This window comes from Pleuronectes platessa, chromosome 11, assembly GCF_947347685.1.
Source record: "Pleuronectes platessa chromosome 11, fPlePla1.1, whole genome shotgun sequence".
NCBI classification, from domain to species: domain Eukaryota; kingdom Metazoa; phylum Chordata; class Actinopteri; order Pleuronectiformes; family Pleuronectidae; genus Pleuronectes; species Pleuronectes platessa.
Genome location: NC_070636.1, coordinates 8336740 through 8363270, shown reverse-complemented (window position 1 = coordinate 8363270; position 26531 = coordinate 8336740). Strand labels below are relative to the sequence as shown.

At 42.6% G+C, this 26531-nt stretch overlaps 1 protein-coding gene across 2 annotated transcripts in view; it reads left to right on the top strand.

The window, feature by feature from the left end:
- The first annotated feature begins 259 nt into the window (after nucleotides 1-259).
- The window catches only part of zgc:110158 (uncharacterized protein LOC553590 homolog), a 37838-nt gene continuing 11566 nt past the window's right edge, over nucleotides 260-26531 (top strand). For both annotated transcript variants that reach the window (XM_053433855.1, XM_053433853.1), the window contains exons 1-5: nucleotides 260-525; nucleotides 8236-8308; nucleotides 9917-9978; nucleotides 15586-15670; nucleotides 26308-26397. In XM_053433855.1, the coding sequence (XP_053289830.1) occupies nucleotides 470-525; nucleotides 8236-8308; nucleotides 9917-9978; nucleotides 15586-15670; nucleotides 26308-26397 (366 nt within the window). In that variant the 5' untranslated portion in view covers nucleotides 260-469. The remainder of the gene's footprint in view (nucleotides 526-8235; nucleotides 8309-9916; nucleotides 9979-15585; nucleotides 15671-26307; nucleotides 26398-26531) is intronic.

Genomic DNA, 26531 nt, shown 5'->3' with positions numbered 1-26531 from the left:
TAGATATCCGAGCAGCAAACATCCACAACCCAGCTCGGCACCGAGAACACGAGCGGCCTGAACTTCGGGGAGAGACACAAACTTGAACTTGAGCGAAGTCGACACAAACTGAGCCGCTGCGCCTTTAAGAAGCCCCCACCGGCCGAGAGCAGGGGGGGCGTGAGCTGAATCCAGGAACAGCGATTGAAAAAAAAAAAAAGCTCCACCAGCGGACCGTTTCAAGTTCCCCCCTCCGGCTGAAACCCTGCCTGATTTGTGGGCAATGTTGGGGATGTAGAAAAAAAAAAAGGAAAAAGGAAACCGGAGCGAGGAGAGCGCAGGGGAGAGAGAGAGAGAGAGCGAGCGAGCGAGCGAGAGAGGGAGACAACACTGACCGGGTAGCTATGGAGATAGTCGGTTTTCCTGGTAGCTCTCTTTGACAGGTGTCGAGTGGGATAACGTAAAGAAGTACCAGTACGCGGCTTCCAAGATGTACGGCAAGGGCAAAGGAGCTGTGGTCCCCTCCGACAGCCAGGCGAGAGAAAAGTAAGTCAATTGTTGCAGCCGCTCCACAACAACAGGGTCAAGAAGAAGAAGAAGCAGAAGAAGAAGAAGGGAGAGAGGAGTGTGCTAGCTGGCTAAAGTTGCTAACTGGTGTATCCCCTCCAGCAGCCACTTGCTTTGTGTTTTATTGTGTAAAACTTTAAACCGGCAAGCTACATTTAAACAGAAAAGTGATGCCGTGCTAGTTGTTAGCTTCTCTCTCTCCCCCCTGCATCCTACAACTACACGGGCATGACTGCTAAAGTTAGCTTCACACACACATTGCTAGTTTCACTCTTGTTTTCTCTATCTCTCTCACACACACACACGCGTACAGTTGGTAGTTTGTGTTAAAGTTGCAGCACTTTCTGGAATAGGTTGCTTGTGCACGTGTTTCCAGCCCTAATGCAGAGATATGTGGCACCCCAGCCGGGAAGCATCGGACTGGGGCGGGGGGGAGAGAGAGGTCCCACTTTGGGTCCGGTGTGGAGGAACAATGCTCTCGGAGCACTGCTGTGGCTAACCCGAGTCGTAGCTTATGTGTGTGTGTTTGTGTCGCCCCCGGTTGTATAAATAGAAAACAGCTGTTTGTGGGGAGCTTTGTTAGAAAATAGCACCGGGACGTGTTCCAGGACCGCCCGGTGTCCGGCCGAATAGTACCCTTGCTTGGGCGCTCGCTCAGCGGACAGCCTCTCCTGCGATGCCCGGGCGGCGAAGCGGTGGAGGAGGAGGAGGGGGGAGAGAGAGAGGGAGAGAGCTGCGCCTCATAACTTTTGTGGCCCGTACAGATTTGCTCCACGCACCCCGAGTTGCACGAACCGGTGCCGGTCACCAGTAGCCCGGAGTCTCCTCCGTCGCTCGCTTTAATATAAAACTCGTACGCGGGGTTTTAAGTGCGATTCGCCGCAAAAGTTGTAGCGGCGTTAGCCTCCGGAGCTGTAGCCCTTCCACGATCCCTTTGTCTGCGTGTCTCTGTCTCGCTGCCCGTTGTTCGGCGGGGAGACCCGTGCCGCACGGTTACCAGCCTTTAAATCATAACGATAACCTGCACGCGTTTCATATTAATCTGTATTGTTCGTTTCACAACCCTCCGTGTTTTAGTTTTTGAAATAAGAGCCGTCATGTGCAGCGAACTCCCCTTCCCTCCTCGCCTCCTGTTAACAAAGCCGCCTGCAGACCTCTCCATGCTGCCATTAAACTTTGTCCGATTTGACTGTTTCTGAGCCATGTGTTGTTATTGTGTCTTGGTCGTATCTGTGATGGGGCAGTTGGATCATACACACATGGGTAAATAAGATACAGGAGCCTCCACAGAGGAGAATGCTGCTGGCTTTGTTCCTGACACCACCAGTGGATGGGGTTGAGCACCACACTACATTGCTCACTCTCTGGCTCCCTGGACCAGTCAGCAGGTCGGGGGACCTGAGGTGGGACACAACAGCTAAGACTTGTGTGTCTGTGTTTGTGTGAAGAATCGATGGGGCCACCCTGTTACCCCCACAGGCTCACACCCCCCACTGATCTGCAGTGAACCTGCATTTCTTCATGCGTTTCCCCTTGTTGGTCTCCATCCCACCTCCATGTCTCTCACCTCCCATCCTCTCCTCAAAGTCCCCTATCCCTCCTCGCTCGGCTGCTGAATTATTGAGATAGACTGAAGCGGCTGCTCTCAGCTTTGCGTCAGTTTTTTGAGAGACAGGAGAGGAAAGAGGGAGATACGGTGGGTCGACTCATCCATGTTTCAGGAGGGGGTTTTGTCGGGAGCCTCGGGCAGGATGTCAGGTGTGCCACTGGTGTGCATCAGGGAGATTTTCTCACTCGGCGGGATTAGGCTTACAAACGCACTAATGTCCCATCTCAGGACATAACAGGGAACGGCAGGTCAGGAGGTCACCTCACATGGTGATGGAGGAATACAATTTAGTTTCAGCTTGCTGGAGGGGAAAGTGCAGAAATCAGAAGGGAGTTGCTGTGTGATATCAAACTTTGGTGTCGCCGGGCCGTGCAAACTTAAGAGCGATGGAACAAGGGATGCTGGAGCCATCTTTCCTGCTTTTTTACCTTTCTTTATAAATATGATTTTACATTCTGGCTGTCAAAGTCTCCTTCCATCAAGACATGACTGCTCCTCTGATCCCAATCTACCACCCACGGTTTCCCCCTCCAAAAAAATGGGGCATGCCCTCTCTCACGTTCAAGTCAAAACTAATTTCTCTCCACCATCCCACAGCGTTTCCCTCGTCTTCTGCTCAAACTTCCCTTCCTTTTCTATGAGCAAGCTTCTGACATTAAATAATGCAGGAGGCCAGGTGCTCACACACGCAGCCCCTTTTGCAACCCACACAAAAACACCCATACACACACCACACATAAAAATTTCATTGAAGGCCTCTGAAAGGAGGGGGGGTCTGCGGTGTGATCCATATATCTCCAGACATAGGACAAATGTACAACCCTCCTCCAGACGGCTGCTCATGTAAGCAAGCCAGTAAACGTGCAGCGTGTGGCGGAGAGATGCAGTATCAATATTTGAAGTGCTTGCTTTGTCGCCAGGCTTCCCATGAGCCTCAAGGAGGCGTTTAAAAACTGTTAAAATCAGGACGGGTCAAGGGAATTGTACTGTAGGTGTTCAGGTGTGATTAGTAACCTATAAAGTGCAGGTGTGTGGGTGGTCCAGTACGAGACTGACCTGCAAGTGGCAGTGACTTAAACTCTACACCAGCGGTCACAGAGAGCTTTGTGACCTACAAATTGCCAGGAGCCTCGGAAAGTGGTCCGGTTGCCCTGGCTAAGTTGGTCAAGTGTGTGTGTGCGTATGTGTGTTAGCTGAACTGCAGTCTTAGCTGAGCTGCCTCTTAGGAGCATCAGTCATTTGTGAAACATCCAATCTGTCCCACGTTCTGTATTGAATTGAACAAGTTGATGCGGCAGGGTCTGTTCTTCACAGTTTCACATGTTTTTCTTGAGCAACGTGATTGATTTATTTACATTTGAATATTATTAACCAGTGTAAATCACTCCAGGAAGCTCAGAATTCATTCCTAGTCCTTTGTTTGCTCATCTACATATGTGTTTTTATCTCTGCAACCATCTGACAGGGGGCACACCCTCAACCACGCTCTCTGATCAGGATGGCTCACAGTTTAGCTAATGCAGGCCTGCCAGATTCATATTCAACCCTTTGACCTATTCATCGAAGGCAGACATTAATCTGTATCCATCAACGTATCCATCAAAAATGTAGAATTGTTTCGAAACAGTGGTTTGATACAAATATAATAGAAAGATTACAACGAAATTATAAGACGAGTAGAGAGAAAAGTTTCAGTTTTTTCTCTGTATGCTTTTATAACGAAAACCTTAACAAATATGTTTATCAACAATATTTTTTCCCCATGACTCTGAGGATGTGATTACAATGACACTGACGTGACTTAGACTGGACAATGATAAGATGCCACCGTCAGTAAACAGACTGTACCAACATGCCATATTGTTGATGATAAAATATTGTGAAAAACAAAAATTCACCAACACCTCTTTTATATATATTTTTTTAAAAAGGAGACAAAATTTCAGTGTTTTGAATTGTCAAACAATGACTTAAGCTAAATGACCTTTTGAATGTCTAAGCTGCACATTTCTCTTCCTGCCTGACGCCACCAGTAGTGTCCTGCTCTCACTGATGAGATTGCATGACGAGAACTTGCTACACACTTGAAGTGCTGTTGCTTAGATAATACACAGTAAAGGTAAAAGAACATGACTGCAACATAACAGGTAATATCTTGGAGCCACTTAAAACACTTACGCAGTGATGACAAAAGGCGAGGTGTCAAGTACTTGGCTTGCCTTGAGTCCAAACGAGTTCCAAATACTTCCTTTACAAACTTATTCAACGGGCTGATAACAACCGGTTTTAAAAACGCTCAAACAAATGAGCACGTCACCACTTTTCCATATAATGACACAAAAGCATGTTTGGCCAACATAGTGTCTAACCGAAGCTCAGCCCAGATCAGAGGTCATGACGCAATAGGTTAGATCGGACAAATGTATTGGTCTCATAATGATCAGGAGCTTGTATCCTGCTATGGCTTTTTTAAGGTCCATGTTTTACAGGGTGCTTGTGAACAGCCTTGTGCAACAACCAATGAGAAGTTTTTAACTTTCTGATTTGAGATTGTTTTACCGCTGTTACAAACACATGATCATAAAACGGTTTGAAACCACCCGCACAGCTGTTACGATCCTGTCCCAACAACCTGCTGTGGTTTCTCTGTGAAGGACATGGTGTTATCATGTAGCGGCCATCGGTTCCACTCCGCGCTTATTGTGTATTTGCCTATTTATATATTTTACATTTGCATAATAACAACGCATATTTTAAGCATTTGCATACCATTAGTAGTTAAAGCAGGCCAGACACAGACCACCTCTCCTGCAGTTTTTGGCATTTATCTTGCTTTCATGTGCTCACCTCGTCTTTACCTTTACTTAAAAATTTTTTGGGCAGAAATAGCAACTAAATGAAAGTGTTCTCACAGAAAAGTGTGCAGTGCTTTACTATTCCCCATACGGCCATTCACAGGTTTATTTATTTAATCATAAGCTAATTCCATATGTCATATTTGGCTGCAGGTAATTTGTAACACTTGTTCCTCAATGGGCATTCTTAAAAAGCGCATTCAAAGAATACCGACCAAAGACACAATCGTACTAGACACTAATAGCAACAATAGAACATGCTACAGTAGAAGAAGGGAAAATACACAGGGAGACCGTGTGCTCTTGTCTTATTACTATAAAGAAACTTTGATTTAAATCATCTTAATGTTCACAAGGATACAACCATTATTTATTGTCACTATCAGTTTCTTTTCATCAATAAAACATTAGAATTCAGAGGGGAAAATGTCCATCTCATTAACAGTCCAACCATCAAAATCTTCAATTCGCTTTTTTAAGACCAAGAAATGCAGCAAATTCCAACACGTGAGAACCTGGAAACCTCAAATGTTTGAAACTTTTGCTTAAAAAATCAAATGTAACTATTAATTGCATAAGAAGAACAAGAATCATTTATTAACTACTAGTGTAATATTGTTACAGTTTCAGTATCACAATATCATTTTTTCTGATACTTGTATCTGTTTTAATTCTATAGTTACAACTCAAAGATTCCTTAAACCCTCTGTCGTGATATTTATAATTTCGCCAGACTACACACAGACCACACACACACACCCCGACCTTTCAGTTCTAGTTCTCTACCTGTTCTTATGAAAAGGTGTTGTACAGTTCTCCAAATGTGCATCCTGCTGTTTCAACTTGTCACTGAGCATCATCTGAGCAATGGATGCAGAAATGTTAATGGCTAGATTCATCACTAGCAAACTGAGTGCTGTAATTAATCTTTTTTTAAATGGAAAGCTGTTGTTAGACATGCACTGGACAGCAGGGGATCCCACACTGGATTCACCACGAGCGAGTGGGGGGTCGGGGATCACGCTTCTAATGCGAAACAGATGCAAAAATGAAGAAAACAAATTTAAAATAAAAACGAATTTCCTGGTGAAAAACGATGACATATATGGAGAAGACCTCATCGAAGATGTCAAGATAATTTATGGTGAGGTGATAAGAGCTGACGACATGTTGGAGTGCTGTAAACAAATCCATGTGATCTCTGCAGTGGAGTTAATACGTCACTTCCTGCCTCGGTCTATTGCACCCGGCGGCTCCACCTCTCGCCTGAGTAATACAGAGGATTTTATGCTCTTGTGAACACATGTGTGAAAACAGTTGGAGTAATAGCTGTGAGTTTATCAAGTTCCTATCTGAACTTTTTTTACCATGCAACAAAACACCATCGTAAGACGCTTAAATGGACTTTACGTGTTTGAACAGACTTGACCTTTCCTCTGCATCCACAGAAAAGACACCGGTGGAAAGGTTCAAAAGCCTGTTGGTGCTTCAAAAACAAAACTGCACAGCAGCCTGATTATCTCAAAGCCATGTTTCATTGATCAGAAAATTGACTAATGATGGGGACCATGACACTGAGATACTGTCCTTCTCATTAGGACCTTATTGGCCTGTCGGAGGACTGTCTGCTCTGGGCACACAGGGCACTGTCATATCCACGTGGCTGGTCGATTGATGGTCCATTAACAGCCTATTAAACACGGCTAAGTGAAGGAGTTAGGAGTACAATGTTGGGCCAATAGGGGTTTCCCACTCCGCAGCATGGTTCTCGTGTCTGTTAATAGACCCTGGTAGATTGCCATTTTCAAGTGAGGCTGGCCTGTTATAATGGCAGTGATTTCAAAAAGAAGGGGGGGGGGGGGAAGCTGCCAAGAGGTTTGGAAATGCGGCTGGAATTAGTCAGAATGCTTGTCATGTACGGCTTTGTGGTACAATCAGTCAGAACGTATGTTTTTATTAAATCTGATGAGTGATTTTTAGGGTTTGTCAGACACACAGAGGGAATGTTTAAAAAACATGTAGAGGTGCTGCTGAGATGATGCGGCCCTTTTCCATTGCGGGACATTTTCCAGAAACCCTGACACCTTTGGAAGTCCTCAAACTAGAAATGGGAATTGATGAAATACAATGGATACCAAAGCCATTGTCCATTCGGCTTTTGACAGATGTGTAGGCATAGACTGATTTCAGAGGAGGAGAGTGTAACTTATTCTCTGCAGCTGCAATTTACTGATGTCCCCTAAATGCCTCGTGTGCAGATTATCGGTAGATGCTAGCTTGTCAGCTGCACTCTGAGAAGCCCCTAGTTTAAACTGTCACTGATATACACAACTCAAACAGGTGTGTAATGAAACAATTGTGAGCCTGATAAAATTGACAAGATATGGTGTCTAAGTTGACATTAAGTTATTTTTACCTTCCTTGGCGAGTTGTTCAAGTAGAGCTGATATTACAACATTTACCCTCGGCAATAGATGTGTTGATCCCTTTGGAAGCAGTGGCACTTGCATAGATTGTCAGAAGCATGGCATTCCCCGAATTTAAGGCCGTGCTGTGTAGGCATTTCAGCATACTGCTGTGTGACTGCCATACATCTGAGAAACTAGTTCTTGCTTCAAGTTTGATGTCATTAAATAACAGTAGCATTAAATTGATGTCTGGCTGACTGAGTGGGGCAGAACGTATCTTGGTCTCATTGTGTTTTGCTCTCTGGTCACTTTCAGGACTGTGTGCTGTGACTAAAATGAGAGTGAAATAAAACTATTTACTGAATGTCAACAGGCAACAATGTTTATAGACTAAAGCTTGTAAAAAATATCCACATGAACACATGTACAATATGAAACCTGCTCTTTAATGACATTAATAATCCAATCATCTCAGTCAAGGTTTGGTTTCAACTATGTTCTTGAAAGCAATTGATTTAATATTGAATTTAAAATGTTTATTAAATGGGCTTACTGGTTAATATGGACGCAACTATTTTTTCGTGGTTAAAAAGTAATCAAGTAAATAGCTATGTTTTAGTATGAATAGTATTTTACAATAGACCATGGTTTACAGGTCTCGGGTAGGATAATGACTGCTTTAAACCACCTATCGTTTTATTAGCTTACACCTTGATGTGTTTGCAGGACTGAAATTTAAAGGAGATTGATATCACAGCAGTTTGTAGGATTAAAGAAACTGAACTAAGTTTAACCCTTTCTTCTCTCTGCTTTCCAGGTTAGCGTTATATGTGTACGAGTACCTGCTACATGTGGGAGCACAGAAGTCCGCACAGACCTTCCTGTCCGAGGTAAGATCCTAAACCAAGTCCTGACCAAACCTTGACAATCTTAATTATGACTGTGAAGCCCCTTTTGCACAGCATGTCCGAGGCTGCAATATTGCCCCTTTACTCATCTTCACAGTTGTCGTGATTGTTGAATGGGGGCCATTACTGTTTCCCCATTATCCTGAATTGTCAAATCAATGTGTAAAAAGGAAAATGACACGACGATACAGACTTCAAGCCTCGTCTTCTTTACGGGAATTGGACAGAAGACACTGTCGATTAAAGAAATAACCCCATTGGTGCAAGCAGCTTAGTATGACTCATCGTCTGTTTAGCTGCATATTGTGTGCGACAGTATCAGTGTTTCCACAGACGCCACAATGAGACATGTTAACGGTCTGCTGTAGTAATAAATGAATAAATGTTCGCAGTAATCATCAAAGGAACAATGCAGGAAGTTATTCCGTATGGGGGGGGGGTCTGGTTGTCGTGGTTGGATGGTTTAACCAAGAATTAGACTTTAGTTAATATCAAACTGTCACATTTGCTTCAGTTCATAACTTCCACCACGTGTTTATGATGGTCACCATGACGAGTAATGACCCTCACTTAGTACTTATTTCAACCCAAACCATGATCTTTCATTAAAACTAACCACGTGGGTGTTTTTCCATAACCAAAAGCTATAAACACTAAGTTTCATCGAACCAGAAAAAACATTAACCCATTACATTTCTCCTGCAGCTGATAGAGGCATTACTTTAGGAAATATGCCTATGTGCAGTGTCTGAGGGTAATTTATGTCTAAGGACTCTTAAGAGCTTTCTTCATTACTAAAGCTCTTTTAGCTAACGTAGCTTTGATCCCTCCTAGACATACAATATCAGTGCAAACATGCTAAACACGATTAGAGTGCAAGGTGTAGCATCAATTTTTCATAAGGTAATTCTATAAAGTTACACAAGCTCGTGCTCAGTGTTGGCGCTTGTAGAGAACAACTGCTGTTGTTATCAGTGGATATGGTCGACTTGTGTAGTCTCAGGGTTGTTTGTATATACTTCCAAGCCTCCGAACCGCAGACAGACAGGTTAACAGTGAACAATGAGTTATTCTCTGGATTCATGAATGTAAAAAAAAAAAAAAAAGAAGGATCAGGACAGAGACATGACAGAGGGATGAGGAAGCGGGAGATGGAGATCGACAGAGGCAGAAAGATGCCTATCTTCACGTCGGAGGCCATTGACAGTTTGAGACTGACTGATTATATGTTCTTAACCCCTGGACCTGCAGACATAATCCTCTCTCTAGTGGCCACAAGTGACTCTTGTCTCTTCTCTTCTCTCTCCATATTGCTTTCCTCTCCACCACTCTTCTTCTACCTCTTTTCCTCTCCTCTTTAATTGTTGTACTCCTTTCTCTCGTTTTTCACTGTCTCAATACAATTCCTCTTTTTGGCCTGCTTTCCCTCCTCCTCCCTCCTCGATTTCCCCCTCATCTTTTCTCTTTTCCTTTCTCTTCTTTTCATATGTCCACCTTTCTTCTCATCTCCTCTTCATCTCCCTCTTGTCTTTCTCTTTCTCTTGTATTCCTCTTCTCTCCCTCTCATCTCCTCTTCCTCTCCTCCTGCAGATTCGATGGGAGAAGAATATCACATTAGGGGAGCCCCCTGGATTCCTTCATTCGTGGTGGTGGTAAGTTTTCCTCCTTGTATCTTTTGCGTTTGTTTGGATATTTGTATTCATTTTTATTCCTGGGTTGTGATAACAGATTTTATAGTGTATCTCACGCTGTGTAGACACACACACACACACACTCACACTCATAAATAGGGCTCTGATGTCCATCCCGATGCTACATTATTCATTACTGTCATATGCACAAACAGCAGCTTCATTAGAGCGTTCATGGTGTGGTGGCTCATGAAAGAGATACAATCAAATTTAGTATTTTTGAAACATGTAAGAAACATACTCAGGTGTAACATTTTAATTGATCTGCTCGTCCTGGCTGGTGATTCAATCTGCCGTCCAGAGGTGGAGGGTCTCAGTCTCAGCCTTGGGGTTGACCAGTCTCACCGAGGGCGTGACCCCCCCCTCTCCGTCTTCTACGCTTTCCCCTCCTCCAGCTCTCCATCCCTCACCCCCCAGTTCCTGAAACAATAGATCCAGATGGTTAGGGAATGGACCCCCCCCCCCCCCCTTCTCTATGCACTCCCTTCCCCCTCCTCACCCCCTCCTCACCTTTTGTGTTCCCCCACCTCCCACTTTTCTCCTTTGTTCACGTGGGAGAGGGATTCTTAGCAGATTAACCCGTTGCATTCCAGCTTCCTTTGTGTCACCTCTCCCTCTGCTGTCTTATCCCCCCTCCACCCCACCCCCGTCATTTCTGCCCTTGGCTAAGATTTGATCTTTCGGGTCAACACCTCAAGCACTGATCAGCAGTTTCACAAATTTTTGGTTGTCGTTGGGATATACCAGGAAAATGTCACTTACATTCACAGTAAAATTTTTAGTTTCAAACAGTGTTTACACACAATCAGTCCATACTACTACTGCTACTGTAAGTCCATACTACGAAGCCTTAAGGCCGGCGCATGCTTCTCTATTTTCAGGGACTCGCAAGCGCAAGAGCCCTTCCGGGCCCCTTATGTGCTAAAGTATCCCTTCTTACATGCTTACGTGCGTCGCCCAATTTTTCTAACTATAGACAAAGCTCCGCAAGCCTCACGCAGCCCGCAAGGCTGTGATTGGTCTGCTAACTATATCCTCTCCGGAGTCACATTTCCGGTTTCATGCCCCATAATACCGGCAGAAACAACGGACGATTTAGAAGAACGAATATGGACCAAATAGAAGAGTGTTTGGCAGAAGAGTTCTGAAAGTACGACCACTTGTATAACCCGTCACTGACTGGCGGATTTGTCCGCCAGAAAAAGGCTATTAGGAGCCGCAGTGGCGATGTAAATAAACAGTCGACGACGGCTGCCACACACAAAGAAGGCGTCTCTTAGGCCGTCTTCAACAAAAAACTTTACTCCTCCTAGTGTTCTGGCGGTGAATTGCTTTGCAAGACACGCAACGCTTTGAGAAGCATGAATGACAAAGAGTCCTTTGACACAGCTGCGTGAAAAGCCGCAGAAGCAAGCGCCGGCCTTCAGATTCAGGAGATGTTAACAAAAACACATGTTTTATGCAGCAGAATTTATTCATTATGTTTTGCATAAGGCTTGCTCTACCCAGGCGCCACTCCTTACCTGAATGTTCCAACCATTTTGTTGTTGTGATGGTGTCTGACCCTGTACAATCTCCTACTGTGTCTTCATATGTGAAAGCCAAACCCTCAAGTGTCCATACCCATTTTTCTTGAAATTTTCCAGAGATCATGTCTGAAAGTACATGTCATTTGTATGACTGAAAAGAGCATACAAAAAAATCATATGAAACCAATATAACATGAATGTCCTTCCTGGAAAACTGAGTTCATGTTAATTTACAGTTCAATTTACAATGCTCCTTTTACCGCAGACGAATAACTTCAGATTCCAAAGTAATGGCACTAAATCCTTTACCCGTGGCAGATTGCTCTTTAGGTTGAACTGCGTAACGTCCAGATCGTGTGCATAAATACTGTATGACGGTTTCACTGAGACTTGATTCAAGCTCTTCTTGACTTACCTGAAAAAAGATTTCAAGCTCTGCGAGCCGAGGAGAGAGCCAGAGTCTGAGGCAGGTCAGGAGATAATCAGAGCAGAAAAGAAAAGGCTACTGACACATTTTGCACCAGATTCAGTTAATACATTTTGTGTCAGCAATTTAATAATTTTTTCACCTCCTGATATTTTCAGTTTTTTTCTCATTGTCAGCAAACCCTGTTAAAACAGAATTTAAATATGTTAGTCCACACCTAATGCTTCTGGTGCCCTTTTTCCCCTCTAAAATATTTCGTAAAAGGTAATTACATTTTTATAAAAGGTTAGTTTATAATAAATAGTATTTTCTTCATCATCTGGACGGAGTATACTTAACTAAAGCAGGACTTAGAGGTTTATTTCGGGACTATTCTTATCAGATTTGATGGTCTACTCAGTGTATTTAGCAGCATGTGGTATTGTTTCAAAATAAACTACAAAAAACATGTAAACAACAAAAATGACAAATGGGGGAAAAATCAAATAGTTAGTTGTCGTTTTCAACAGATTAGTCATCAAAAGGAAGATATAGTATCAATTTATATAATCAATTTAATAACAAACTTAAATAAGGCAAATCACTTTATATATATTTAAGCAAAATATTATACAATTACAAATCAAAATGTTTGTCAATCAGTAGATAAATAAATTAAGATTTACTACAAGTCAAAAACTTCATAGGAAATACTTATATTTACTAATGTGATCATTCATTGTTTCCTTTAGCGTTAGTATCTTTTCACTTATCTCCTCAGGGAGACAAGAGCACAGCTTCAGCTACAGAAAGTCGGGAAATGGAATTATAGATTCACAATTTAGCTCAAGGACACTACACTGAAATTGTACATATTACAACGTAAAGCATGTTTAAAAACCTGTGGCTGTAAAATTACAGACTTATAAATATACTGATTAAATACTCTTTAAATTGTCTTAAGTACAGTGTAACTTTCACCTCGGGGGGTGGCTCTGCTGAGTCGGAAGAATGAACGTCAGGCCAACAGAGCACCATCAGCAATATGAGACCAAGGACATGTTTTGATGACAAGAAAATCAGGCAATAGAATAATAATTTGAAAGCACACAAGGCTGGGTAAATCTAAAGAACAAGTATAAAGTTCTTGTTCAATTAAGGACATGGACCTCGAAGGTCTTTTTTAACACATAGACTCAACATGGTATTGCAGAAAAACTATAAAATTGAATTGAAAGTATGAACTTACGTTGTTTTTTATGAGCTTAAAGGGATAGTTCGTTAAAAAATTCACTCATCTATTCACAACCATGTCGATGGTGGGTTGGGTGAAGTGTTTGAGTCCACAAAACACTATAGGAGTTTCAGGGGTAAACAGTGTTTAGCCCAGTGACCTTGTCTTCAGACATTATAAGACAACAGAAAAAACATAACATGCCTCCCTACTGCTCGTGTGGTGTCATCCGAGCATCCACAAGCCCAGACATTCATATACGACTCAAAACTAGGTCATTTACACTGTGTTTTAAGCTTACATTTTCACTACTGGAAGTATCGAAGCTAGTGGACGTAGCCTCCCGATGGAGAAAGCACCCATAGGAAGACATCAGAGGACTTTTAGGCTAAAAACATGCTGTAAATGACGAAGTTCAAGTCATAATTTGAATGTCGGGCCTTGCGGACAATTAGATGACACCACACGAGCAGAATGGAGGCATGTTGTACTCTTTCTGATTTAATACGTCTGAAGAAGTGGTCGCCATTCACCTTAATTGCATTGGATTCGGCTGCAACACGGTTTACCCCCGAGACTCCAGATGGAACACTGCACCCACCCCTCCATGGCATTGTGGGTGAAGTGAGTAGATAATGACTGAATTTTCAATTGCCGATGAACTATCCTTTAAGAAGTACAGCTTTTTTTCTTTTAATTATATATGAACTTGGCAGGAACCAATGTAGTCTCTCCTCCTTCTGTTGTCTTTGTTTGGGCTTGTAATAGAAAAGGATATGTTTTTAACTGAAAGGTTTTAAGTTCAACAACTTTAAAGCGTTTCCGCCAGTTAGGGTGTCCTTGAGAGGAAACACTGACACACTTACCATGTGGGCGTCTTTGTAGCTGAACCCTGCACTCTGACCTTCTCACAGAAGAAGGTTAAGTTTGGAGGGCAATAAATCAAAAGATGCCTGCTGCACACTGGAGGATGTTAAAATATCTTAACTGAATAAAAAACTGACTAAATCTTAACTGATTTAATACCACAAACATAACAGATTTTTACCTCTGCCAAGGAAGTTATTTTCCGTCGGTGGGTTTTGGTTTTTAAGCAGGATTTTTACATTTTTGTTCCTGAATCCTGCTGAAAATAATGTGGCTTAGTTAGGAGACTTATATCTATGAGTGTGGAAAACTTGGTGCAGCTTGATTTAAGAGGACTGTCGGGCCATGGTGGAGGTACTGTATATGCTCTACCAAGTGCCTTTCTAGTTAATCTTTTAATTTGGAGAATGCATGCACTAGACGATCCAGTTGAGACACAAGACCACACACACTTAAAACCAAAAAAGGATTCTGAGGAGCGATTCCAGAAACTTGGGAACTTGCAGAAACGTGCGTGATCACACACGACTTCAGATTAAAAGCAAACATGCAGGCGGCCTGCCAGAGTCGTCAGCTGGTTGCATTTGTCTGCATAATGTTTTGCACATTCAACTGTACATGTTTAACAAGCACTCATACTGACACAATTCCACAAGTTAGTCCTATTCACTTGTTACAGGAAATAAAATCAGCCATGTTTCGGGTTCGAAACACAAGCATACAACATCTGGTTGGTGAGGCCTCCTGGTCCGCTTGCTCTCATTGGCTGCAGGTTTTTCTCATCTAAGCACCGTTCACCCTCTAAACTTCATGAGTCCTGATTCGAAATCAGCAAGTTCCACTTCAATATGCTCAAAAGTGGAGCCTAAGAAAATATTACCACGTGTTTGAGATTGAACATGTGTGTGTGCATTGCAGATTATCAGGGCAAGTGAAGTGGCCGCCTGATTAGTGTTCACGCTAGCCGAGTCGCTGTTTGGCTTGGTTTATAGCACTTCCACTAAATCCATGCACAAAGACTGATTGAATTGAGACCTTTTACACAGGTAGCACACAGGCATTCAGCCTTGTTGTTCTGTTGTCTGTGTGTGTGTCATTTTGAGACAGAAAACTGTATAGAATGAGTTGATGTGTATAATATGTGTGTGCGTCAGAATCTCATTGTTCTTGTATGAATCAAACGATGAGCAAATTCCTTCACAATGAGGCCATTTGCCAGTCAACACAGTACAGGAGGTTATTTCAGGGATTCACTTTAGGCAGTATACGTTCAAAATGGATGGATGTGTGTGTGTGTGTGTGACTGTGTGTGTGTATTGTAAGAGAGTGAGAGGTTGATAGAGGGGACGACACTGGCATTGTGTCCCTCTTACAATGATGCTCAAGTGCGCAAGAGGCAGTTTAAGAGCGCTATGGAGATAATGTGAGTGTGTGAATGGGTTATGAATAGCTGTTACACATTGGCTTGTATTGCTCTGTTTGCTAACCTTTGACCTCTTCTCTCTCTGCTCTCCCCTACCCCCCCATTTCAGTGTATTCTGGGATTTGTATTGTGCGGCTCCAGACCGAAGGGAGACATGCGAGCACTCCAGCGAGGCCAAGGCCTTCCATGACTACGTAAGTGACAGATGGGGCCTTTTTTTTTTTTTTTACACATTCAGGTTTTTGTTGCGTTGTATGTGAAACTGTACACATCTTATTGTGAGGTCAAGTGTGTAGGAGAAGCTTGAAGCAGCACCTCAAGGACATTTACGACGAGCAGCATTATCAGTTTTATGGATCAATCTTTAAAAAGTTTAATGTTTCTCCTCAAACTACGGACACAAGCTCACTACAAGCAATATAATTGAATTATTAACCACATTAGAAATCAGTTTTTATTGGTAACCCATAGTGGTGTAATTCTCAAGCACTTAAAGGAGAATTTCTGTTATTTGAACTCTTGCTGGTTGCTGCTCTCAGAGGTCAAAGGGCACCTCCTTCAAAGTTTGTTGGGACCCCTCATCTTGCCCACGGATGCTTCAGCGTGTATCGTTCGCTCACCTGCATGCTCAGGTCATTTATAGTTGGAGTTCTACAACGTCACATCCCATCTAGTAATAAAGTGCCTTTTTGTACACTGTACCTGTATCCACTTGTGTGTAAATGTCATGTGTTGTGGTTGACACTGTGTCTGTCTTCAGCTCCTCTGGACCATGTGTGTGTGTGTGCGTGCGTTGTATAGTGTGGGGAGATAATGGAATAGAGTTCTAATCCGGTAATCCCAGCACTGGGCTGAGGCTAAGCCAGGGATTTGTGTGTGTTCTTGTGTGTGTGTACATGTGCATGCATTCGCGCGTGTGTGTGTATGTTTGTTTTTTTGGACAGGGGGCATCTTTGGCAGCCAGCCCAAAGTAGGAGGGTGGAGGGGCTCACACCCTCAGTGCCAGCCAGCATGCCAGTTAACCCTGTGTCTTTTGTGTGTGTAGATGGGTGTGTGCTACATGTTTGCTTGTAGTCTGCTCCTAACAGTGATGAAGCGAAGGAGACGGCAAGGGTTTAATTTTGTCTCCGACCCCCCCGAGGCTAGTCTCTGAGCACAGGTCCTTTTCTACTGGTTTCAAAAGAACAAGCCGGTTTGAGGCATCGGCAGGATAAAAAATATTTCACCCGACCTCAAAAGAGTTTCTTAGTCTTTGGAGAATTGCTAGATTGCAAGCCAGCGTTTAAGAAGCATTATCACAGTTCTCTCTGCTGGGTGCAGACACGCTGCAAAGGTTCATGGTTACTTTTTTTCATGTTCTGACACTGGATATAAAATGAATGCAGTGGTTGTAAGACTGTTTACCTTAATGTGATTTAACAGTAAGTTGATGTCAAGTTTTTAGTTCATAATTTTAAAAGTGTAATTGCCTTAGGCGTCTGCTCCGCCACAGACGCAGCTTGGCAGAGTTCAGATAGAGGCTGTTTTTCCTTCTCTCATATATAATTTCATATCAATATTTTGATCTGTTTTTAATTAAGCTATCTCTGCAGACCTTTTAGTTGTGGCTTATATGACTTAACATATCTCAAATATGGAGTCAGCTGGTTTTTTAACCACTTGTGTAATTCTGAACTATCTATGAAATGTTAGACATGTACAGATATCTTTTGTATTTGATGATATACAGTGGACAATGAGTTTGAACAGAAGGAAAACAAAAGATTGTTTATAGCAGAGCTGCAGTTGTAAGTTACCGAGCTTCTCTCTCCTTCTAGTTAATTTAAATGCAAGCTTGTTATATCCTGCATTAATGGATGATAATACATCATGTCATACATCATTCATCATGTCAGACTACAATTGATATGCTGGTTCGGATTATGTGTAATTTTAATTAATTAAATTTAAGTTTTTGAAGCGTAACGACATATCAATATTGGGATTGGACAAATCTTAAGTTTCACAATATCAACAGGAGAGGGGGAACAACATTTGGTACATTTATAGTTTTTAGTTTTTTTTTTAAAGAAAATTGGTTAGTGGAGGGAGGAAGACAAGGAGGAGCTAAGATAATTTATTTTGTAAGCATGACATGGGGAGAAGGAGGGGATAGCATGTAGCAGAGGGCCAGGTCAGAACCGAACCTGCTGGAGGACTCAAACCGGGGTGAGTGGCTGCAGGGTGCCAATGCTTCCAGGCAGGGGCGGACTGGGACAATCATTCAAGCTGGGAATTTGACTCCTTTCCAGACCACCCTTTTCACGCAAAGCGCCAGACCTATAATTTTGTGGGCTAAACCTATTTGTTGATGTAACACATATCTACATCAGAACTGTCATCGTGAAGTGAAAGTCTGTGGAAACAGGTAGTTCCTCAATGTCAGTCTGTTATTTTGTTGCTGGGATTTAAGTTTTTCTTCATTATCAAGTTTGACTAATTATTCTCATAGTGAGATCATTAATATTTTAAGTCTCAATTATGTCTGAAATAGAATAATAATACATTTTATTATTTAGTATTGCATCATTCATTTCAATTAGTTTGTGTATTTATATTAATCAAATACTTAATCAGTTATCTCATTTATTGATTCATGTATTCACTGACTGAACAAACCATTTACAGGAAGGCCCCTTAATGTTGAAATCACTCTAACACGCTCGTAACTTAACGCTCAGAAACAATGCGCACCGTGAAATGAGTGGAGTTTGGTTTGACCACAGATCTGTGCTGCTGCAGTGTTGGTGTCACTTGACTCACCTGAACCCCTCACCATTATTTAGCATTATTCAGCTGCATCTCTTAATTCTTGCCTTTCTCTTTCTACTGACCACGACCTTCCATTTTGCCGGTGACTTGTTAGAATACAATCAGTGGCGGTGGCACGGCTGCTACAACCATGTCAGATAGTGGAGCTGTATTATCTTTGGATGCTCTGTGATTTGCCGAGAGACGTCGCTTCCAACGTTGTTACGTCAGATAAGTTGATTTGACATCTCGTTCCTGTTTTCTATATTATTGCTGGTCAAGTAATCGGTTCAAGGCCAAATGAGCCATCAGGCCAGCGGGAAATGTGCCGATGCTACTGATGTGCAGTCCGCTATGCTGCTAGGTGAACTAGCACACACTCTGCATACGGAGGTTTGAGTCCTCCTGCATCCACTTTGATCCTTTATGTGCAGGTTTAACATGTTTGGCTCCGATGACCACTATGCCGAAAATGGTGCAACCAAGGGTTTTGCCATAGCAAGATAGATTGTAACGACATAAACATTTGCCACCAGTACTGGTTCCACCTGCAGTGATGATGTTCTGGCTCCTCTTGATTCCTTCATCACAGCAGTCCTCTTCCCTTTTTCTTTTTTTATACCTTAGCTGTTTCTTACTTTATGCGTCTGCCCACGTATCTCTCTCCCTCTCCTCTTTTTGTCTCTGTAGCATTTTGTTAAACCCGTTCACATCATGTTTTGTGGTTTCTCTGCGACACCCCCACATCTGCATCTCTCTTCCCTCCCACTTTATCTGTTCTTTCTCCTCAACTCCCCGCCTTTTTCCTCCCACCCTCCTTTTACTACATCTTTTACTCCATCCTTTACTCTCTCCTTTACCCAACATACATGTTCATCTCTTCGTCTCACTGGCCTTATCGCTCACTCCTTATATCCAACTCTCCTCCTCGTCCTCTTTCTTTCCCTGTCTTTCCCCTCCTCCCTCCCTTCCTCACCACCACTACCAGCTCTATTCCCGGGAGAATATTGATTGGCTAATCTCGCTGTTTACCCACAATTCCTAGTAGCGCTGAGAGGAGAGGGCAGTGTAGGCTACAAGAAGACACAACCAGGAGACAGTCGAGGTGTCTGAAGATAGAGCTAAGTGGGCAAATGTTGAAACGTAGAGGCAGGGGTGTGGAAGAGGAGTTTTATTCAAAGTTAAGTAACTGTAGGAGGTGTGTGTGTGAAATTAAATCTGGCTGTTGATTTTAGCAACTGAATAATTATTATTTTAATAAAATAATAATTATTTACTTTATTCAAACTTCATGTTTCTTTAAGAACTACCCTTAGCTTATTTAGTTTTTCTTGTTGAATGGAATATTGATGACATAATTAAACTCCAATATCCATTGGTGACTGTTCACTTCATATCACTTATTTTTTAAATCTCTTTAAAAAGCATCTGACAGATCCTTTGTAACATCTTCTATTGTTTAAAACATCTGTTAAACCATAGTTGTTTCAAACATTACAGCAAACAATCTTGATTGCATTTGACTTGAGAGTAAGTCTCAAACCTCCTCTGCAAAAATATAGTTGCACTCGTTCTGTTAATCCTGTTCTGCTTCCTCTCACCAGAAGAATCAGTGTAATGGAAACAGTGAAGAAAGCTCCATTAAACTCAATAATTAACTGTGTGATAAAAGTTTTGGAAAAACTACAATACATGTGTTGTACAGCCAACAGTGCATCAAACCCACCTAATTTCAAACTACTATAAAACCAACTTAGTGAAAAAAAACTAAAATCATGTATTCTTTTATTAGAGGGCAGAGGCTGAAAAAACTAAACTGGGAATGTCTCCTGTGCTTTATGACATCTTTCAGTTACATCAGTGTTTTCCGTCTTTCAGTAGAAATTCAGACTTGAACCTTTTACTTAAGTGAAAGTAGCAACATCACAATAGAAATACTGTTTCTGATAAAAGATCATATTTCTGTAAATATAGAAATCGAAACTGCTAATTTATATATAATGTTTTGGATAAATATTATCGATGCATCAATATGCACATCACTTACAGATGGTAAAGCTAATTCTAATAACTTTATATAATGTTGGTCCCCTGGGGATTAATAAAGTATTTTTAAATCTTGTGTTAACCTCTAGGAATATATAGCTATTTATTCGTTAAGCCTCTGTAACTGTGATGGAAAAGGAGGACGTTTTGTTTAATGATCGGACGATAAATGATCATGTTGTCATTTGTAGAAAAGACGAAACATCCGTCTTCTGGAGTTAAAACTGAATTAAGTTCCCAGTTGTTCTCATTCTCCTCATATCCATGTCTCTGGCCTCTCTGCTGCTCTTCTGAAGTGTTGGCTAAGTGGATGTTGTGTCTGCAGCATGTATTAGTGCTGTCATCCAGTTTGTGTATGCGTGTGTGCACGGGTCCGCCAGTCTTGTTCAGTACTGCTACCTTGGCAGCAGCTTTTGGGGAAGCGTGTGTGTGAGTGTGTCAGTGTGTGTGGCGTGCCAGTTTTGAGGACCAGCTGGGCTTTCAGAGATTTTACGTGTGTGTGTGTGTGTTTGTGTGTGTGTGCGTGTTTGTTTGTCAGACGTGACGGTGAGAGTAGCAGCCGTATCCTGTTGCTTCAGAGCAAAACACACTGTTTTGACTGGGCTGATAAATTAACCAGATCACCACTGTCAGCTATTTTTCCTCCCCGTCTCCACACACAGTCTCTCTCACTCTCTCTCACTCTCTCTCTCCTGTCCTCACTCCTTTGCCTCCCCCCTTCCTCCCTCTCTCCCTCCCTCTCCCTGTGCGCTAAGGACAGCGGGTCAAGGAGACAGTGATGAGGTACATATCAGTGTGAACCAGAATGTAGATTAGTACGCACTCCAGGCAGGGACGCACATAAATACAGACACACACACACACACACACTCAGATACTGTCTCTCCCCTCTCTCCATCCAGTGTTGTCTCTGTCTTTATCCCTGTGAAAGGTATCAGGTAGAGGTCAATAATGTGTTGAGCACTATTGATCTGTACGGTGGGTCCTATGGGCGAGCAAGAGGAAGAGGGAAATGGAGAGGGAGGGATCAATGCTTTGCTGTACAGCCCATCTACATGCTGCACCGTGCCAGCCAATCAGATCATTAGTCTTTTGTTCTCTGATAGGCTATTCATCAACAACGCGGGCTTGTACTGTGGAAGAGAAGTGAGCGCAACAGGGTTTCCTCACCGGGAGCCGCTAACGTGGATTAAGACGTCAGCGCATTTAAGATATTTGGCCACAAAGACGCCGTCGTGGTGCCACAGAAGGGTGGATGGGGTTTATTACACGGTACTTGAGGGTTGTCTCGACTGACGCTGAGCAAACGTTTAAGGAATCAGAGGTTTTAGCTTTATGTTGCATGTCTGCTGCTTTTTTAGCCCGAAGCTCTAAACCTGCTTCTTCCCACAGACCAAAATCAGATTTAGTAGCCTCAGTAGAAATAACCACTGAGTGAGAGTTTGCAGCCATGCGATGCCTGCCTCTGCAAGACACGTCTGTAACATCGACTGCATTGTCCCTGGGGAATTGCATGATCCAACTAATGATGTATTTCATTCATTAACCTGCGTATTTTCTATTCTTGATAGATTATTTGCTCTGTAAGATGTCAGAAAACCACGAAAACACTCATCACAGGTTCCAACAGTCAAAGTTGTTTTCGGCCCAACATCAGTCCCAACCTCGAAAGTCGTTTTCAGACATGAGCTTCGACCATTTTCCTGAGTTTGCCTTACATATGACGAACAGAGCAGCAGATTGTCCAGGTTCAGACGTGTTCACAACAACAAGAAAATGTCTGGAGCATTCAGGCGAGGGGCTGGCGTCTGGGTAGAGCAGCAGGAGGCAGGACATGACGTATCATTTCTGCTCCAGAAATCACATGTTGTTTACAGCACATAGACGTCGGCTTCATCTCCTTATCACCAAAAGCCCTTGAATCTAATTGTCTTTCCAAGTTGACGTCCGCGTCTTCTACATATACTCCACCTCTTTTTCAACCTGAGAAGATTGTATTCATTAGTTGTTTTATTCAGATGTGGTCCCGTCGTATATTAGAAAAGTTTTAACACGGCCACTCCCTTGCTGTGAAATTTCTGCTGTATTCTCTCATTGGCTCACCCTGACATTCTCAGGACATTGTAATTGGGGGCTGATGGAAAAAATCTAGAAATTGTTTCACAGCAACTGCCTTGGACATTTCCGTACTAAACACACGGCCTCTCCGGAAAATCATCCCGAGTGCAGTGCATCTGGATATAGTGAATCTAAATGGGGTTTGGATGGTGGAGGTATGAAATAGTTATCACTGATTTAATATTCCAACCAGTGATTTATTTAATCCATTACTCTGCCGGTTTACTGTTCTTAATTAATCATGTTGTCCTTGAAATGTCAAAACTATGAAAAACAACTGTCCCACCATCTCAAAGGTATCTTTGTTCTTATTGTATATGAAGAAGACGAGCAGCAGTTGTCCACATTTGATCAGTTGGAATCAGTGATTAAATATTTATTGCTCGTTTGTTGCGTTACACCTTTAAAAGAAATGCTCATTTTAAGAGATCCCCACTCAGAATCAGTGAGGTCACCGCATGTTATTGTGTATTATTGATAGCCAGGTGACATCAAAACTTTCCTATCGTAATTTTTTCTGCAGACGTAGCTCTGGGTCGGTGTGTTTGAGCGACGCTGCTGAGGAAGGCCATTAAAATATGGTTTACAGTTTAAACTGTGTAAATATTCCCAGACATTTGAAAATGTGTCCCGTGGGTTTTGTTGAACTTTCAGCCAGCCTCAATGAAAGAAACGTATTCTTCTCCTCTCTGTTGCATGTCAGGCATTAAAGCCCTTTCAAGTCGTGCTGCCACCCAGCGCTTCCCTCGCAGCGTGTGCACTCCTTCATTAACAGACTTTTCCATACATTCAGGCCCAGAATGAATAATTCAACTCCACTACAAAAACTCCATGTTCATTATATCAACTAATTAGTGCAGCATTAACGTCTGCTCTCCACTGTGCCGTCGTATTGAACTGGTTTCTTTTTGCATAAAGGTGCATTCTTTTGTTTTGTGTGTTCGCAGTCTCAGTTTACCCGCCACAGTGTCAACAAAACAAATTCCTGCAGACTTACTTTCTTGATGAATCAAGTTATTCTGATTCAAGGAAGCAGCATCGTCGCAAAGTTTTTTTTTTTTCCCCCGACAGCCTCATACTTCTGAGCCCGGGAGTTGAAATTGAAAGGTAGATATCGGCAGTACTGTGGGTGCTGCTACAGAAACTAAAAAAGCACTGTTGGATCCTTTTGTATTTCCCCAGGCCAGATGGTTTTAATAAAGAGCGACTGCATACTAAATCTACCTTACGCCTTGCTGGTGGCTACTGCGCCTCTCTGTGTGCTTTTACTTTGCATTCGGTTTCAGTCGGCAAATTGAGAATTCACGAGCATATCGTTGGTCATTAATAGTGTCGAACAATAATGTGACCAAGTGATTGATAGTGAACAGAATCTCTCTCCTTGTAACATTATCTTCTTTTGTTTTTTTGTCTCTTCCATCGCCTTTTTCCCTCCTCTGCCTCACTCTCACATCTTCTAACTCACTCTCTCCTCTATCTCGCTCATGTGCCTTTTCTCTCTCTCTCTCTCTCTCTCTCTCTCTCTCACTCTCCTGCATCTTCTTATCCTCTCCTCTCCTCTCTCTCTCTCTCTCTCTCTCTCTCTCTCTCTCTCTCTCTCTGCACTCCTGGAGCGGGGGATGCCAGGGGGACAGAGTGCAGATAGGACCTGTCTCCATAGCAACAGCTTCTGCAAGCTGCTGACACCCTACTGGGGGGAGGCTGAGGGGAGGAGAGGTTGCGATGGGGAGGAATAGTACAGGGGTTGGGGCACAGGGAAGGTGTGTGCGCGTGTCTGTGTGCGTACATGTGTGCGTTAGTCTGTGTGTGTGTGTGTGCACCAGTGCTGGGAAAAATAAGTGAGGAGGGTCACGGAGAGGAGAGAAGATGGAGAGGAAAGTGTGCAGAAGAAGAGAGTGAGGGAGATGGATGGGAGGGAGGGAGGATGGAGAAGGAGAGAAAGAGGCAGCCGACCCTGCTCCCTCCCCAGGGACTCAGTGGCCTGCTCATGTTCACTAGCAGAATTAGCATAAAGATGGGGGAGGTGTGTGCGTGTGTGTGTGTCATTGTGTAAGTGTGTGATTTTTTTTTTTTTTTTTTTTGTTCTTCCTTTTTTTTTCTAGTTTTCATGTGTGTCCGTTCGTCAGGAGAAAAAGGGCAGCGAGCATTTTTGTGTACATGCGTGTAATTGGGAGACTGCGTTGTTGTCCAAGCATACAGTGTGTGTCACATAGCTGTAGTGTGTTTGTTAGGTGTGTGTGTGTGCGCTGGTGAAACAGTGGATGCGTGATTGTGTGTGTGTTTGTGAGGCCAACTCCCTCCCCTGGGTCTTAAACCCCCTCTCTGTTCTGGTCCTGTAGCCTGTGGTTCTCCACTGTCTGCCTCCCTGTACTGAAGGCCTGCACTTTATGAGCCTGTGATGCAACTCTTAGTGTGTCTGTGTGCTTGTGTGTGTGTGTGTGCTTATGTTTGCCCGTTCTTGTGCTTGCGTGCATATGTGTGTGTTTGTTCTGCTGTGCTTATGTAAGCGCTCAGAACATGCGTCTCTGTCTATGTGTGTTGACAAGAATACAGTTATATCATATTTAACTCCCGGGCTGAATCCTCCCCCCCCCCCCCCCCCCTCTACTATCCTACGTTCTGCTTTTATTCTTTTATATTGTTTGACTGACGTAGTGGAGATTGGAATCAGTAGTGTTGTTGTTGCATGTGGCAATATGATGTAGTCAAGCAGCAGCTCTCGTCAGGTTTAACTTGTTTTGTTGCTTCTAAGCATTTTGGACTCGCCAGCCTCTTAACAAAATCTAATACTTCTTCATTTTGGAATTTGCATATACTTTCTGCAAAGTTAATATTTTATAATCTAATAGTGCTGCTAACAATGCTGTTGTACATTATGAATTCATGGTCAAATATATTTCTCATAAGATTTAGGATGTTCTTTCTTAAGTCATAATATGAAACATTTTGTTTTGTTTCCTTGAATGAATTAGAGAGTAATTCTACCACCAGTAAAATCAATGTTGAGTGGTTTCTGGATTTTACTCAAGAAATAGATAGAACATTTGTTTTTCTCAAGAGAGAGTCGTGATCATGTAATATCTAAAACACATAATCTTGTTAAACTGGTACATTAAACAAAATCCTTAAAACCTTGATATTAAGAGAATTACCAGTCGTGGGCAAAGCTTTAATACAAGGTAGAAACTACTTAGAAAAATGTCCCTGTGTGATAAATCACTGTACAGATATGGTCTTTTGTATTTAAGTGAGTAGCTGGTTTTTGTGAGACACAATGTGACACACTCACTATATTTCATTTTGATCAAACATCTATGTAGAACGTTGGAAATATTGATGTCGTATAAAGGTTAAACTAAGATTACCAAGTAATTCAGCGGTAACCACAATGAGGTTCTAAAAAGTAAAATAAAATGTATAAATGAACATGAATAATAATCCTATCAATCATTAGCTGACACAGTGTGGTCTAGCTGAGCTGTGACCTCAGCTCTGCATGTGTGTCTATGTGACAGCACACGTCTCAGGACAGACACACTCTGATTTATCTGCAGTTTTGGGAGAGAGAAACATCTGGGTAATATTTTGTTGGTATTTCTTCTTCAGTCGTCCACAGAATGGGAACTTGTGGTCAATGTCGTTCTCTCTTTCCCACAGAGATGAGGGCACAGTTTAGAGGTTATAATCGAAGACTCTTTCCTGAATTAACCATTAAAGTATAGATGCGAGGGGGGGGGGGGGTCTCTGTGATTGCAGCTGCAGACACTGCCCCCTATAGTATTTTGGTGGCAAGTGCATCATGTATGTAGATAGGACTGTAGAGCAGTCACACACACAAATACTCAATAAATTTAATCTTGTCATTTTGTATTTTCAGAGCGCAGCGGCAGCGCCGAGCCCAGTGATGGGCAACATGCCCCCCAACGACTCCATGCCAGGTGGTCCCATGCCCCCAGGCTTCTTCCAGGTATGTCCCGACCCCCCACTCTGTCACTGACCTGCTCACCTCAAATTCAGGTCCACTTGACTGTGGTTAACATGAGGAGGAGATCCACATCTTGCACACATCTTGCTGCACATTTTTCCATGTTGAATAGAAAT